The 17,011-nt window shown below is 40.9% G+C and overlaps 1 protein-coding gene across 2 annotated transcripts in view; it reads left to right on the forward strand.

Annotated features, from left to right (window-relative positions):
* The first annotated feature begins 13,886 nt into the window (after nt 1-13,886).
* nav2a (neuron navigator 2a) overlaps nt 13,887-17,011 on the forward strand; it is a 121,550-nt gene continuing 118,425 nt past the window's right edge. For both annotated transcript variants that reach the window (XM_067570785.1, XM_067570862.1), the window contains exon 1: nt 13,887-14,891. In XM_067570785.1, coding sequence (XP_067426886.1) covers nt 14,673-14,891 — 219 coding nt within the window. In that variant the 5' untranslated portion in view covers nt 13,887-14,672. The remainder of the gene's footprint in view (nt 14,892-17,011) is intronic.

The raw sequence follows: 17,011 nt of genomic DNA on the forward strand, positions 1-17,011 counted from the left end.
AGAAAACAGGATTAGCGCGGAGTGGAGAGTGGGCGACATGCAGCGGGTGCCTTCCTGACCCAGCACGCTGTTGGGAGGCAGACCGGGCCCACTCACTAAGCTCTTTAAAGGATTGCTTTACTGATAAAGAGCACACCTTCTAATCTGATCTCCAGATTGCTGCTGTCAGAAACACTAGAGGTGCATTTAAAGTAGCATCTGCTGCTGGAACAAACACCACTGGCTAGCTACTTCTGCTTGAATGAGTAGTCAAGGACAATGATGATTTGAATGTGGATGATGCAGGGTTTGATTTTAAATGCAACAAATCAGTTATTCAGGTTTAGATAATTGCATTTTCATAATCTTGTTTCAGTCTTTTGCAAATTAATGAAAGTAACTGTATTGTAATGGCTGGTGGATCTAGAGCTTTCAGGTGCCATCACATACAAAAGCAGAAAATGTTTATATATGTTTATATGCCAGTTAACAATTTCTTAGTGATCATTGTAAAAAAAAAAATATCTTGCTTGCTTGGGAAACAACACCAGTTCCTGTAATTCAAGTTTTAGTTTTATGAATCAACATTTTGGCACTTCTGGCCTTTATTTTGGTAAAAAAAAAAAAAAAACCTTTGCTGAGTAGGCAAGATTCATGGTTTTCCCTTCCTTACTTCCATGTGTACCTGCATGCCAGCACCTCATAAGATTAGGTGTGTGTGTTTACCCGCAGTCCATCCATCTATCAACCCTGACAACATAAATCCCCATCAATGTCAACAATACTGAGCTTTCATGACACACGTAGGCTAGAAAATGTTGTTTCTTTAAGGATAAGCTTTCTTCTACTGAAGCATTTGTTACACTAGGTTTCTCTGTAGCGCACGAGTGTAGAATGGTGTAGAAAACATCCACGTTTAGACAGATTAACCTTCGCCCACTATTTCTCACAGCGTGAGAACGGGAAAGCGCATTCAAAACTATCATGACCGTGAGCCTCGGCGCGTCTGTGTGGAGTCAGATTCTTCACGGCCAAATTGGCTCATGTTGAGCGGTGGCGGTGGCGAAGACACTCTGGACCTTTTTTTTTTTTTTTTTTTAGTTTTATTCTGGGGGATTTCCGCTCGCAGCCGCCAACAGTAGAGTTTGGGCCAATTAGCTGCTCTGAATAGTGATGTTGATGCTCGAATGCCAAGTGCTGCTTCCGTGTGTTTGTGTTTGTCCATCTGAGTCCTCTGCAATCTGCCCTCTTAAAAACACTCACAACATGTACACACACTTCACACATGCGAAAATTTTCATTTTATCCATTACATTTTATAATTTGTCTGCACTCAGTGTTTAAGTGTCTGGGCAGGCTGCTGCTCTTTTGTTTTATTCACCAGCTTGCGGTGCAACCTCTCGATTAGAAACATCCCTGCCAACCTCTGCCAAATTAGAGCCTTTAATTGCTGTTCCATTTTGTGGCTTGGAACCGATGTGTTTCCTCTTCCCTGAGCTGTATCGCTTTGAACATTTTAAAAGTCCTGCTTCCAAACTTTTTTAACGTTTTTTTTTACAACTTTTCATAAAATTCAGTTTGTAACCCTTAAGTTTCCATCAAAGCCTCGAGGCAGGAAATGAGGCCTTTAGACTTGATTTCCTCTCTCTGTAACCAATATGCTTACATTATGACTCTTATTTGTTGTTTGTGGTGGTGTTAATTTCCTGTTTGCCTTTTGAGGGTCCTTACTGGAGAGTCGTGTGTATCTCACATCTTGTCAGTTATTCTGCACTTTAGCGTAAAAGGATCATAAGTTTCTCTTTTTTTTTTTTTTTAAAACAGGTGTGCGAGTACTTCACATTTAGTTTGAATTCGCCTGCAGTAAAACAGGTTTTATTGGCTTTACATCACCGTGCAAATGGCATTACCTATTGAATGGAAGCTGTGAGTAAGTGGGGCTAAGCTGGGTGGGCAGCACTTGGCTGCACATATCAGCCTTGGCACCCCTGCAGGCAGAAACAGGTCGTAAACGTGACGGGTGGCTCTCTCGGTGGTTTTCGGCTGGTGGAGAGCCAAGCACACCTCCACGTTTACCGATACGCTCTCTCATATCCAACTCCTTATTGTAGAACGATGGGTAAAACCAGCACATCAGAGTGTTTTTGATTTATTGATTTCAACATCTTGTCGTTTTCACAACTTTTGCTGCTGGATGGTAGTTTTGAAGGAAAAATTGTGCCAAAGAGCTTTTTAAGAGTGCTATTCTGCAACATCAGGCATTCCTCATAATTGTTTTGGTCTTAAATGTGTTTCAGTTGTTTTATGACTTGCTTATAGCTACATCATTAAAAAAAAATAGAGGTCATGGGAACATGAGTCGATCAAAATGTCTTTCAACCGTCTCAAGGATTTAAATTTATGAGTTCATAGTTTCGGTAAAACATTTTGTAATATTAGTGTAACATTAATAGATATTGCAGATTTAAAATCTAAAATACATTTTGGGGAGAATTCCTTGATAGAATGGAAATATATCTGCTCATTACTAACATTTCTTTCTCCTTTCTTCTTTTCTTTTCCCCGCTCCCGGTCCCCCTTCTCTGTGCGACGCTGTGACCTTCTTGTCGGCAGGTAAGAAATGCTTTTGTTTGTTTGTTTCTCCGTCCCGTGTTGTTTCCTCAGGAGTGTGCTAGTTTTACATTCAGCTGAGTGTGAGTTTCTGTCAAACACCGGGTCTCTCAACAGAAGCTCACATATGTCGGCCAGATGGGGGTTCGAGTACAGTCGGAAGGTGCTGTGAGATGAATCTTAAAATGTGTGTGTGTGTGTGTGTATACATTGATGCACGCGTCAGCATGTGTCTCTGTTAGGGAGGGAAGTAAAGTTACATGTGATTTTTAGCTTTACTTTATACTCACTTAGTGAAGACTGCACATCTTTTTTTTTGGTGCAGATTTTTGTGAAAACAATAAAATGACACTTTATATATTTTTGGAAAGCATTCTTATGTGTTTGCTGCTGATCATGGTAGTTGTCATTTAAGGTAAGGTGAATGACTTCAGTTGTCAGAAATCACAACCACCACAAATAACCAAATCTCTTCCCTCCGTCATTAAATTTTACACTTTTACTTTCCACTGCGCTATTACAATGTCAGCCAACATTTAACAGGAAATTTAAATCAAAGCTTCCCACATTTGCTGCATTATATCAGTGCTTTAAATTGTCAAGTGTGTGCAGTGAGCCACATTGTCCAGAATGACAGCAACTGTAGATGTGACTCTTATGTTAGTATCATTCCATGTCTTTTGAATTAACTTCACCCTTCAGGATAGGACATACTAAACAAGTCCTCCATACATGACAAAATAAGTTGTCACAACTCTTACAAATTCACATTACAAAATGTTTCTGATTTGCTTGGTTAAGGTTACGTTTAGACACAAAACTGACACGGTTAGGGTTAGGAGAAGATCATGGTTGGGGCTTCAAAAACAACTTGTTAGAGAAAATTCACAGTCATGATTAAAGGAAACCACTGACTGGAAGCGAATATCCATCTCTGATATTACAAGCCAACAGCCTTCTTATAAAGCATTATGTCTATATAATCATGCAAGGTCAATCTCACACAAGTTGGTCATTAATATTTGGTGTTTGATTCATAGTCACTTGTTCACACAATCCAGACCACACGGCGGCCGTGTATATTTATCCGTCTTCTTACAAAATTATGGTTTCTATGGAAAACTTGTCACCATTGGAATGCAGTATAAGTATTAAATGAATCCAAGCTGGGCGCAGCTGTTGGTCTCTATGAGGAAAACTATCAACTTTTTACAGGCACCTTTCAAGCCTACAGGGTGTTTGATATTAGAAAGATTTTGGGTGGAGTATCACTTCAGATTTTACTGCCGTTTTTTAAAACAGCAGAGCTCACATTGTGTGTTGGAGCACCGAGTTTTACATCTGCAACAACGGCTTAAAACGTTAAATTACCTTGAAACAGTCAAAAATGTCATAAAAAATACATAGAAAACTACAGATTCTGGGGATTGTGGGGACAAATCTGTAAATTATAAACAGATTTGGATACAGTCTTCCAGATACATTTAAGTGCTGTTAAAAGTGGCTGTCATGGAAATAAGGTTCTGTTTCTCCCACTGTGTACAAATTACCACAAATCACTAAAACTCAGTATCTGAGCAGCAAATAATAGAAAGGTCAGATTATACATACACTCACTAGACTTTCACATTTCTAATAGAGCCGAGCAGAAACACGAGAGCCTTCGTCCTCCTGCAGCGTCGAGGAACGATACCACATGCAAATACTGTTTTGTAGCTTCCGATGAATAATGCAAAGAGTCACCTCGATAAAAAATTTCCAGCACTTTGTTTGGTGAATCCCATTTGCATTTTTTATCTTTGCAATCCACTAATCCCTGATCTCTGCTCTTGTTAGCTTGTGCCTGCTGTGTGCTGTGTCTGAATCGCACTGGCTCTCAGGAATTACATCGAAATATCCCGTTTATAGACGATATGTTTTTATTTACTCTTTGCAGTGTATTTCATCTGGCAGATCAAGTGCTTTTTGGTTGCATGCATCAACAAACATTCTGTTATTAATGCTCTGTTGAATATACTGTATCCGTATGTACTGCATGACCGAGCGTTCATTATTCATTTAATAGCTTTGGAAGCCTGACTTTGGGGGAAAAATGGTCGTCCGCTGTATTTTTTCGTTTCAATTTCTTCGTCCCTGCATCCAAACCGCTGCACTAATGAGCCTCTAGTTGTGTAAATGTGCTGTAGAAAGTTTTGTTGGATACGGCTCGACGTGGATGTATGGACCCGATAATGAGCATGTGGATACATAACTCAAGAAATCAGTCTGAATAAAAGAGAGTTTATTATGCATGGAAGTACATTCTGGGTGGCTCCTAATTACTAGTTTGTCTCTATTTAATGCCAGAGAAACTTAACAAAACTGTAAAGTTTGATTATAACGATGATCAGGGTATATTAACTGATTTTCTGATATGATGCAGGTGTTATGATGTATCTGTTTCCTCTCAATCAAGATGATTTTTAACCTTTTTTTTTCCATTTGTACATCTGCTTAAATTCACAGTTTAAATTTGTGCATCAAAAAACCTGATGTGAGAAATTTGAAAATCTGAAATGTGGCCAAAAAAACTTAATACTCAGATGAGGCAGAAAAGTTGAGCTAATGGAAACAGTTTTTTTTGTTGCATTAGCTGCTTCTACTGCAGATAAAGGAACGGCGTCTTGACGCTACCGATTAGCGACACGCTAGCAACAATTCTCAGTTTAATTTAGCTGTTGATCGTCTTCCTCGTCTCTTTTCTGTGAAAGCCTCACGTGATCGTTAAGACAGGAGACATAAACATTTCATAAAATAAATGCAATCTCATGTTGAACGGCACTAGAAAACTTTTTTTTAAGTAATGAAATTTTGATGACATCTAGTTCTTGTTTCTACTGAGCTTAAATTCACTGTCTGCCACATTAATGTCATATGAAATGTCATGACGGATCAGAGTTACAGCTGCTGTAATCTTAAATATATTCACAAAACACTATAAATGATGGAAACAGAAAATTTTGCATTTTATTTTGCAGACTTTTTGGACATTTTTTGGATAGAAATATAAGAAATATAACTTTTTCCAGGTTTTGTCAAGATCTATTGATTTATAGGGGACCAACAGCTATTGACTGTGTACTTGTGCTGTGTATATTTGATAAATCTAAGCTTGTAGTCTTGTCTGTACATCAATGTCAAGTGTTTTTTATTTCTCATATCCAACCTGTACACCTCTCAAGAGGATCATCAAATCCAATTTTCATGTTTGTGACATCCAATACAGTATTTTTTTTTACAGTCTGTCGAATCTCGTACTATTTCTGCAGCCAAAGACAAGTTATTTATCAATCTAGGACAGGAGCAGAATAGAATGACCTGACATCTATCAGCCACTCCTCTGTCCTGTATTCTGCATGTCTCTCTCCCTTTCCTTCCTTCCTGTATTACTCAGTTTTCATCTACATCTCTTGTTTTCTCTCTTCCCTCTTATCTTTCTCTCTGTTTCTCAAAACCCATCTCTGTCCTTGTCTGTCTCCCCTTTTCTGTCCTATTTCATCACTTAGCGAAAAAAAAGCAGAAAGTGGTTTTGTGTCACAGCAGTTGTGTGTGGGGGGGGGTAATTGCTATTTAAACCTCGGGGCTCACATTACACTGGCTGGTTTATTGCATCACTGTTACGTGGTGCAATATTTTAATCTCACCCATATTGATTTTTCCCCTTTTCTCCACTAAGGAATAGTCTGTTGAATGTCATTTGCTGGTGGGTGGGGGGGGTGGGGGGGCTGGTGTTTTGGGGGGGTATTTAGGCCATGCACAGCTTCTCAGCGGGACTTTTCTTCAACACTGGGAAGCATAAAGGAGGTCAGATCTGCTAATATTGACTTATGAACATTAGACATATCATTTGGAGCTTTCTCTAAGATCAGCTGGGATTAAAGGCGCTAATTTATGCTCTCAAACATAAGGTGTCCTCTCCTTCACCCTCATTCATTCATAAAACATTCACCGCTGTCTTCTTAGTTGAGTACGAGAGGCTGAAACAACGCTGAATGTCTGGAAATGTTAACATCAAACACAGAGGATTCCTAGAAGTCGTAGTTATTGTGTAATTAATTACACAACAACCAGGGATGGAGGGGAGGGGGGGGGGAAGGAGGGGACGTGTCCAGCATAATATGCTCACATGTAATTCCACCTTTAGCTAATAGGCATTAAATGAGCTATTAAAGGCTGATTAGTGCCGGTTAATTATGCAGACTTCATTGAAGAAGTGTGTGAGGAGACGGTTTATCGTGTTTCTACTTCACTCTCTCTCTCTCTCTCCCACCTACGTAGAAAATGTCCATCTAATGATGTAAAGTAGGACACACTCACACCTCGGAGCTGTGGCCGTGCTGACTTCTCCCCGGTTTCCTTATCTGTCACCCCAGTTTACCGCAGGGAGACTGTTGTTTGGGTGCTGCTGTCTCCTCTGTCTCGTTTTACCCTGTTTCTGTGTCTCTGTGTGTCTCTGTGTGTGTGTGTGTGTGTGTGAGCTTGTACATGTGTGTGAATGTGCATGCAAGTGTATTTTTTATGAGTTTGCCCTCATGTTTTCAATTTTGTTTATGAAGTAGGGATGTGTGTGCGTGTGTGTGATCGCGTTTGTATGCTTTGTGAGGACCAGTTTGCATTTTTGACCTTGAAAGAGAAGACTGAAAGTGAGGACTGTTTCAGGGTTTAGGTTTTAGGTCAGTTGTGGTTTAGGTTAAGGGGTTGGGGTTAGGAAGATCTGCCTTATCCAGTCTTGATATTCAAGTGTATTCAAGATTGTGACACTCTTTCCTCAGATATTTCTAAAACAATAGAAACTGCAGTTACTATAATTTGACAGTTTCTTAAAGGTTAATCCCAGATTATAACATTTTGGGTCATATGTTCATAGTGTTTGCTATCCATCCTATCAGTACAACATTGTACTCAATTACTGAGATCTTTAAATAAGTCAACATCCCTAAAAAAAAAAGAGGAGTCGAGCAGGCCGACCGAACGATCAGACACTTTGGACAGATTTATCCAAATATATTCGGTAGAGAAGAGAAACTAAAATTAATACCCGAGCTGTTGTAAACATCCATCACAGTTTACAGACCAACTTCCTGGCTCAGCTACAATCAGGGATTATCACTCATATATCAGGTTTTAGATTTTTACCTGCAAAATGGTTTAAATAATCTACCTAAACTGTCTGATCATCTGACTGCTTGAGTTTCTTGCTCCACCAGACTTTCCTCAGTCATTACTTTAGTCAGTAAAATATCATAGTAATTGATAGAAATATTAGCCAAAACTACAAAAATAAGTGGAATTTTCCTTTAAAATAAGTCTTAAAGACTCAGTATTAGACTAAATGACTTGTCAAGATAGATGGGGGTTTTTTGCAATGTGTGTGTGTGTGTGTGTGTGTGTGTGTGTGTGTGTTACCGCTCCCTCTGAACAGACAGAATTCAGCCCACAGTGATGACCTATGTAGGTGACATGTGACGGGAACGTGACAGGATGCCCACCCCCCTCCCACACCCCCCCACACACTGCTCCAGAGACCCATTTAGATCACACACATACACATAAATACACACACACCCCACAGCTGGAGCTGGGCAAGGGTACAAACACACTCAGCAGGATCCAAAGTGACACACACACACACACACACACACACACACACACACACACTCCTTTCTCTCTCTACTGTCAGTTGACTCCTTTAATTTCCCTGCCCGTGTATCTCGGTCTCATTTCATGTTTCATAAGCAAACAGGACTCATTTCTCATCCTCCGGTCCGGCTCGGCTCGGCTCGTTCTCTCGGGCTGATACTCGCTGAATATGTAGATGGTGTGTTGTCGTTGTTGTTGTTTATTTGTGTGTGTTCAGTCTGTGTGCTGTTTGTGTTGTTACTCAGTGTCACTTGAGGCACGCCAAAGCACTGCTGGGCTCCGTGGACTCGCGCTTCGGCCCAGCACTGCCACTGTTCATTACCGTAAATAACTTTGTGTGTGTGTGTGTGTGTGTGTGTGTGTGTGTGTGTGTGTGTGTGTGTGTGTGCGAGTGTGTGTGTGTAGGTCAAGTTGTAGATCCTGTTGTCATGGTGGAAATGTCAGGCCGTTGCTCCAGTTGGTGATGCGGTTGTCGGTGAGAGCCCACTCGTTCTGCTCTGCTAACTCTGCTAATGAAAACAATCAGGAAAGGAAGGGAGTGTGTGTGTGTGTGTGTGTGTGTGTGTGCGTGTGTGTGCAGTCTCGTTTAATTTGCAATGCATAAATATTAAACTATACGGGTAGAGCCGTTCGGATGAAGACTGCGGTAACGGATCACTGTCAGCAGACTGTGTTTGAATACATACATTTAAATTTCATGCTCATCATGAACAATTGAAGTTGAGAAATAGAATTTTACAAATAATAAATCGAGGCCTTTGAAGCAGAATTATTATTGATTCTCTACCTTTAATTATTGAATGAATACCTCTCTGAATCAATTTTAGTTTCTCAGTTCAGATTAGACTCTCTGGGCGGAAGCAGAGAAGCGAAACCGAAGATTTAATTAACTATTCATGAGAATGATGTCGCAAATGATTGTTCCTGGACTTCCATTAGTTTGATACATTGTCCATTTGGCAGCTGATCATATAGACCACACCACAATGAGGAAAACAGTATGGCATATTAAAAAAAAATGCATAACTTGGGCTTGTCCAAATGAAGATTGGATGAAATTAATGGGAGGTTTAGTGAAAAACGTCCTGGATCATAAACTGAAAACTAGCACTAAACATTTTTTTCTATAACTTAAAATATTCACGACTGGATTTGAAGTGAAAAGTTTGTTTGTTTATTAAGATTTTAATCCTTAAAAGTTCTGCTAATCTGCTTCATCAGGACTGTGTGGGTGTGCTTTGATCTGTTTGTTTTGGTTGACAGTGTCTTGGCAACTTAATGAAACAGCCCTTTCCTCCTCCTCCTCCTCCTCCTCCTCTTCCTCCTCCCTAAATTCCCATCAGATTTTGATTCAAATGTTGCTAGATTCTGATTGGTCAACACAAGTGACATTCCCCAGCAGAGGCCCACCCCAGACAAAAACACAAACGTTGAAATCTCTCATGTAAAACGGAGAATCCCGTCACTCAGCGTTAAGAAGCTGAATCAGAAAGTAAGTTTTCAGGGTTTTTAAAAGTGCTGAGTAATGATCCAAAGCTGACCGCCGTGTAAACTCCTAGTAGCACTATATACTCCCCTGATGTTGATAATTCAGTACTTCATAATAAGTGCAGTTCATATATAATCTGTGTTGACACTAATCTCTCTCCATAGCTACAAGAGCTCACAGCAAACACCCACCAGCAACAACCCCACACGAATGTTTATTATTCTAAGCAGAAATACAGTATAAACATACAGCAGAGCAGGCAGTGGGTGTCCTAGTTATTACTGTCAATACCGCCCATTTACAGCCAAACCGGCTCTATTATTAGACTGCGCTGGACTGTCATCAGGTATCTTCAAAGGTTGCTACATAAATCACATATTACTGTTTTATTTTTCCTGCTCTGTGAAGTGCTCTGTTGTGATCTGCGAGGGTCTGGGACCGTTACAGAGGATAGCAGGAAGAATAATAGAAGTTTCCCTTTTATTATGTTATGCTGTGCATGTTTTTTTTGTTTTTTTTTTCTCACAGAATGACAGCTGAGGCTAGCGGGCTGGAGTTAATGTATTTTTCTTTATGTTTCTGTCGGAGATTTCTGCTGTGACAGGATATGGGTGTGTTTTCAATCAGCGAGGCTGTCTGGGGCTTTTTTCACTCATCAGCAGCTGCAGCGTGATCAGAAGGTTATGACAAGGTGGGAAATGTTTGACCTACAGTTAGTGATTATCATAAGATGAATATTTAGAAATGTAAATGAAATCAATTATAGTTTCAGGGAAAAAAAAAAAGTTGCAGTTGCATAGCGTGATCTACAGCGTTTAACACTGTGAATGCTGAGCTGTTGTGAAGATTCCTGCCTTGCACGGGCAAAAATCTGGACCTAGAAATCTATAATCACATAAACTGTTTGAGAATTTTCGACCCTCAACATCATATGTCCTTACACACACACACACACACACACACACAATCAGAAATCAGCATTTACATAATTTAGGATTAATGTAACAGGATTAAGATTATCATACTAAGCACATCCTCTTCAAGATTAAATCATGTCTATGTGACGTGTGTGTGTGTGTGTGTGATTCACCCTTTCTCGTGTCTCTAATGCTTATAATTGCCAGTAATTTGTTTGGTTTGGATTGTGGTAAACAGCTGCTGTGTTAAAGATGGTTTCTCTCTCTCTCTCATGGAAACAAGGGTTTCAGAGTAAATGACTTGTTAAGATGGAGAGTTTTAGCCATATTAGTGATGTGACTCAAGGGATGGCGACGTCTGTGTGTTGGCTGGTCCACCACTTTAGTCCAGGCTGAAATATCTCAACAGTTACTGAATGGATTGTCATGAAATTTTGCATCCTAATCTATCTGGGACAAAGTTTGGCACAGTTCATGGTTTCTAGAAGATGTGTCCTTCTGATGTTTGTGATCTTCTGACTTTTCCTGTAGCGCCACCAGGAGGTTGACATTTTTGATTTTTGAGTGAAATATCTTGACAACTATTGGTGGATTTCCATTACATTTGATACGTACATTTATTTTGTTATACTTGGCTTTCCAAACATGATGGGCTGAAGGGTATTCTCATATTTATATGATTATTTTGGGTTCTGTTGGAAGACGTTTCAGACTCTAACTTTTGTCTCACTATAATAAGGTTTACAGCTGTCACTTTGAATTAACTAATTCAAGAAAACAGTGTGTAAACGTGTCCCAAGGATTTAAATTTATATTGATCTTGGGAGAAAGATGTTTACAAGTCATATTGACAACAGTGTAAGATATGTACATTCTTAAATGAACTGAAGATGGACAACAAGAGAAGAAAATGTAAAACCTTCTCTTCCAGATTCTACCGTATCTTTATTCTTTGGTTCAACGCCTCGGCAGCCTTCACCGAGCCTGTTGGGAGTCAGGCTGATCTGACACTAGTCCACTAATTGGCTATCCTCATATTTAAAAAGGGGAGAGCTAATAGCGTCAGAGGAGAGAGAGAATGCAGAGAAGAGAGTCTATTAATACAACATTTCCAGTGTCAGTATCTGTTACAGTCACTGACAGTGAAGCAGCAGCGCTTGAAGCGCAACAAAAACAACTGATGGACCAATAAGACGTTTGTCCATCAGTTGGTCAGCGAAGTTTAATAAGTGCAGTTCAACCCAGCCTTTACTTTGATCGCTAACAGATGTAACTCTTGGTATTTGAAGCCTTCTGTGTGTGTTTTTAGTATTATGATAGCAATGACACTTGTATCTTTAGGTTCTATAGTGTTTTATATGTGGCTATTATAGCTGATGAGGCTTAACGGCTGGAGTATGTTTGAAACATTGGTACGACATGTCGCCCGGCTGTATCAAAAGGTAAAAATAGCTGTACTGAACGGCCGCACCTTGCGGTCACAGAGAGGGGCGAGAATTGTTCAAATGTGACGCAGCGCACACTCTTGGACAATCTTTCTTTGAAGGCATTCAATAAAGCAGAAAAGAGAGCTTGAGAGAGAAGTTCTTTCTCACCTCCACACATCTGGCCAGTGTCTGTGTGGAGTGGGCATGAAAGCCGGATAGCTGGTTTCGGAAAGTTACCAAAGTTGTCGGATGCAGCTGCACCAGTTCCAATGTTGGAAAGGTGTAGGGGTGTCAGATGCTGTTTAACGATCTGACAAGCTCTTCTGATGGAGTTTACTGACCCCTTAACATTGTTCGTGACCCTATTTTCCCATCTTTTTGTGTCTAAGTGTCTAATGGGGACAAAAAATTTTGGAATTGGTCCAATATTGAGAGAGAAAAACGGGCTGCAACGTATTCCAACGTGGCAATTGCGCCCCGTCAATGCACATCCACTAAAAGTGCTTGTTTTTGCCACTGATTCAGATTGTTATTATAAGTGTCTGACATCATTATGAAAAGGACCATACAGAGAAGAGATGTGGTCTGTTTGTTATTGTGTCTAACCAAGTCTCGCTCAGGGAGAAGTCTTATTCTGAAATCTTGATAAAGTTGTGTTGTTATCGAAATCAGCTAAATATTCAGCCATGACAGAGTTGGAGAGAGGAGTGCCGGGAGAACAGAAAGTGCAGCTTAGTGTTATCTCTCATAGATTTACAATCTGGCTGAATATTTAGCTGATTTCAACAACAACTCAACTTTAGCGAGATTTCAGAACGAGACTTCTCCTCGAGCGAGTTATTAAATACAATAACAAAAAGAAAAGGTAAAGAAAAAAGTTTTATTTCTCTATACGATCCTTTCCATTATGTTGTCAGACACTTGAAATAACAATCTGAACCTATCAGTGGCAAAAAAAAGCACTTTTAGTGAACGTACATTGACGGGGCGCAATTGCCCTGTTGGATTACATTGCAGCCTGTTCCGCGGCTGCCAGCTGCAGCACTCAATACTCAGTACTGGACCAATTTCAAAAACTGTTGTCACTTAGTCACAAAAAGATATTCATTCAGAACTAAGCATTCACATAGAGAAACTGCACTGCACAAGATACCCTTACACAGAAAAATCCTCCCTGACAAATCTTGTATAAATGTTATTGTACTGTGCTTATCTCATTTGTCACATATTATAAATCTTGCATTTACTGTTTATGTTTAGATAATGTATAACGCCCCTTTAATTACAGCAGCTACAATGAAATTCGATGGTAGTTTACTCCCTTAGGAGGTGACATCAGCTGCTGGTGACAGCTGAGATCCATGTCAGTAGACTGTGTTTTATCAGGGTTAGATGTTAAACTTGGTATAATTTATTGTCGTTACTCCTTCCAGTTCTATTTTTCTTGCATTGCAAATTACATTGTACAATGTGACCCATGTGGATTCTAGAGGAGTGATGCCTCACACTGAGCTGGCAAACCTGAGTAACATTTTTAAACTCATAACGATCAGATTAAAATAGCTTATTAGATGAACATTTTGTAAGGAAAAGGAAAATAAGACCACAGTGGAAGAAAGAAGCAGGCTGGAGGAGCATACTGAGTAGATGTGTTGAGCTGTTCTCCACATATGTCAGTCCTGATCTAAGCCACACCTGCTGCTAACCGCGACTTACCAGAGAGAGAGAGAGAGAGGGAGAGAGAGAGAGAGGGAGAGAGGCAGCAGAGTGCAGTGTGTCTCAGGCTGTGTAGTCACAGGCTGAGCAGTCACTGAAGCGAGTGTTCGCCTCTGCCTTTTTATTTTTTTTTTCTCTCTCTCCATCTCTCACGGACTCGCCTGTTCGCTTGTCTCCTCTCCTCGACGGAGTCTTTCCTCCTGTCATCCTGACTGTAGCGATGGTGTAATTAACAGGACTCTGTGCAAGACCGACCGCTCTGCTTCAAGTGATCCTGTGGCCAAACGCTGACACTCGCTCTGTGCTGGAAAGAAATGCAAGGGGACATTCGCTCTGCCACCAGGCAACTGGGGGATTCCTCCTGGTGTGAAGTGGGATTTTTGATTTTCCTTCCTTGACGTGGTTGACTTTGCAGCGTGGGGTTTTTTTTTTTTTTGCATTTCCATCTGGACACACATCTCTTTTCACTCACACTCAGAAGAGGATTTGATATTCTCTACATGAAATAAGGAGCTGAAACTACTTGGTTCCAGGAAACAGGTGGGATCGGTGGGTTTTAAACCCCTCCGCTGCATGTTGGGGAGCTCAGCTCAGCCTCCCCCCCCTGCTGAGATCCAGCAGGAGCAGCCAAGACCCAGACACCCACAGATTACACACATTACTTCAACACGAGTGGCAGCTCAGGTGCTGTACATGCAAACTGCACGTGCGATTCTTTAAATCTGGTAACACCTCCTCATTCACAGAAGTAGCTGGATCATATATGTGTGTGTGATCAAAGAGGACCGGTAGCGGGATTTCCATCTCGGTGCGAGAGGGAGGGGAGCGTGCAGTCATCAGCCGGCCAGGGAGAAGATGCCAGCCATCCTGGTGGGTTCAAAGATGAAGTCGGGACTCCCCAAACCCAAACCGGTGCACAGTGCCCTGCCAATCCCCCAGAATCCCAGCAGACCATCAGCTCTGGCTCTGTCCCCGACACCGCTCAAGACCCACATCCCCTCGCTGGGCCAACAGGCGGGCTCAGGACCCCAGAGAAGCCCCACGCCAGGGTTAGAGGCCAGGAGAAACACTCAGGTCAGGATGTAACACTATACTCACATAAATCCACTCTAATCTTTGCTGCCGTTCTTAGCGTTAGATCATTGAGGACTATGTTAGATTACTGTCCACCTAAGTTCTGTTTACTACGACTTATCACTCAGTACAACCACTTTCCAATGAATGTAGGCTGTTACCCACTCAAACAAGCTGTGCAGCTGTGTGAGGTACAATATGTGGTCTAGTTCAGCCAGAGAGCTGCTGGATAAGGCATCCTCTGTCACTAAATCATTAGTGATGACTTCACTTTTCATTCATTACGGTCTAAACGCTGTTTTCCTGTCCAACAACAAGAATGAAATTACGAAGAAAAGTCAATAAGGCTGAATCTCTCTGCATAAAAATGTAAAGAATTTCAACTTTCACAACAGTATCAGTGTTGTCATTAGTCACTTCATGTTGTGTTTATGTGTGTTTTAACCCCTTAGTTCTTTTTCTCTCAGCCCTGGTGGCTCCTTGAAAGCTGATTATTTTTTGTAATTCAATATGCAGAATATCAGTATCACCATGCTGTCTGTGGGAAACCTGCAGCCAAAATCCAGCGTGTTCCTGGAAGGAGACGGAGCAGGCTGTGTGTCTCCGCCGTCCAGGACGGCAGAGTAGCAGGATATCAGGATGACTGTTTTGCTGTGTTTGTGAAATATTGGCTGCACTTAGCAACCCCATGCAAACGGCTGCAACGGCAAGAGGGATCGCTCCAAAGCCTTGTAAGGCAGCGAGGGGAAGGAGGTGTCTGTGTGTGTGTGCGTGTGCGTGTGTGTGTGTGTGTGTATTAGTGAGCCAGCAAGTGCATGCTTGGCAACCTGTCTTTACTGTAAGCGTTACTCAGAGACATTGAGGCGTCAAGCACACTGTTGTTGTTTAGGAGACAAATCTGAATCCGGCGCGATGGTGATCGCGTGAGGAGGAGATAGGGGAGCCCAGCGCTGGTCTGACTGGGCACGCGTCCGCTGCTGGTGTCGTTTGTCTGATGGCTAATCACGTTTTCTCACTGACCTACTTTCTATGACTTTCTCTCTCTCTCTCTCTCTCCTTCTCTCTCTCTCCTCTCGTCATCCTTCTTTCTCTCCCTCTCTCCATCCCCGTGGTGCTGATGAAGCAGCCTCTTCACTCTCGGCCGGGTTAACCCTTGACCTTCCTGACCGGCGGCGTTTATGTGAATATCGCAGTATTGAAATCCATCAACTCGACTGTGTGGGCGCTTCCTGAATGTTTAGACGAGAGAATCACCTCACAGCTGCTGTTTATTGTTGCCGTGAGTTATGAGTGAGTGTATGCACTCATTTGTTAAACTACAGTACGGCACGATTGCTAAGAAAAAATATGTTGTCAGGATCAGGTTTGATTTATGAAGTGACAATTGCGAGTCATTTTCAAACAGATAGTAAACTACTGCTCACAACATCTAATTTGCTGTGCAAGACTTTTGTGATGACTAAAGGGAGCAGATTTCCTTTTTTTTTTTGTTAACAAAAAAGGGAGAAATCAAATTTACACTTGAAGTGGTTGCCGAGAACCTCTCACAAAGATTTATGATGACATTCCCAAAATCAGTAAACAAAAATGACAAGTTTTCTATATCTGAGCTGCAGGTATTTGTGCTCATCTGCTTCATTTATTGCAGATCAGCCACACAAAGCATTACAGTGAAAGTAAAACAGGTTAATTCCACTGTTGACAATGAAATAATAATAATACAACTTTATTTATAAGCATATTTCTTACATGTAGATCCAATGTGCTTGAGAAAAGAAGAACATAGATGAATAAACACAGATAATGAAAGATGTAAAGACATTATAAAAAAAAAAATGAAAAAGATGATTGGGTATTGGATATTGCATCCCAATTTCTAAACATTGTTTGGGGTTATTAACCTTTCTCAGCAAGAAAAAAAAAAAAATTCCTTCTGATCAAATATAGATGAAGTGACGTCCCATCCAGATTTTTCCAGCACCTACAGTAGAGTTTGATAGCATAAAACGTTTCAACAATCCAATATGTCATTTTTCATTGTTCAGAGAGTCGGGGCTTCTCTCCGGAGCTGCCATTTTTTTGCACCAACTTTCAACAATCACACTGCTAGAAAATTCCAT

The sequence above is a fragment of the Thunnus thynnus genome, chromosome 1 (assembly GCF_963924715.1).
Source record: "Thunnus thynnus chromosome 1, fThuThy2.1, whole genome shotgun sequence".
Taxonomy (NCBI): domain Eukaryota; kingdom Metazoa; phylum Chordata; class Actinopteri; order Scombriformes; family Scombridae; genus Thunnus; species Thunnus thynnus.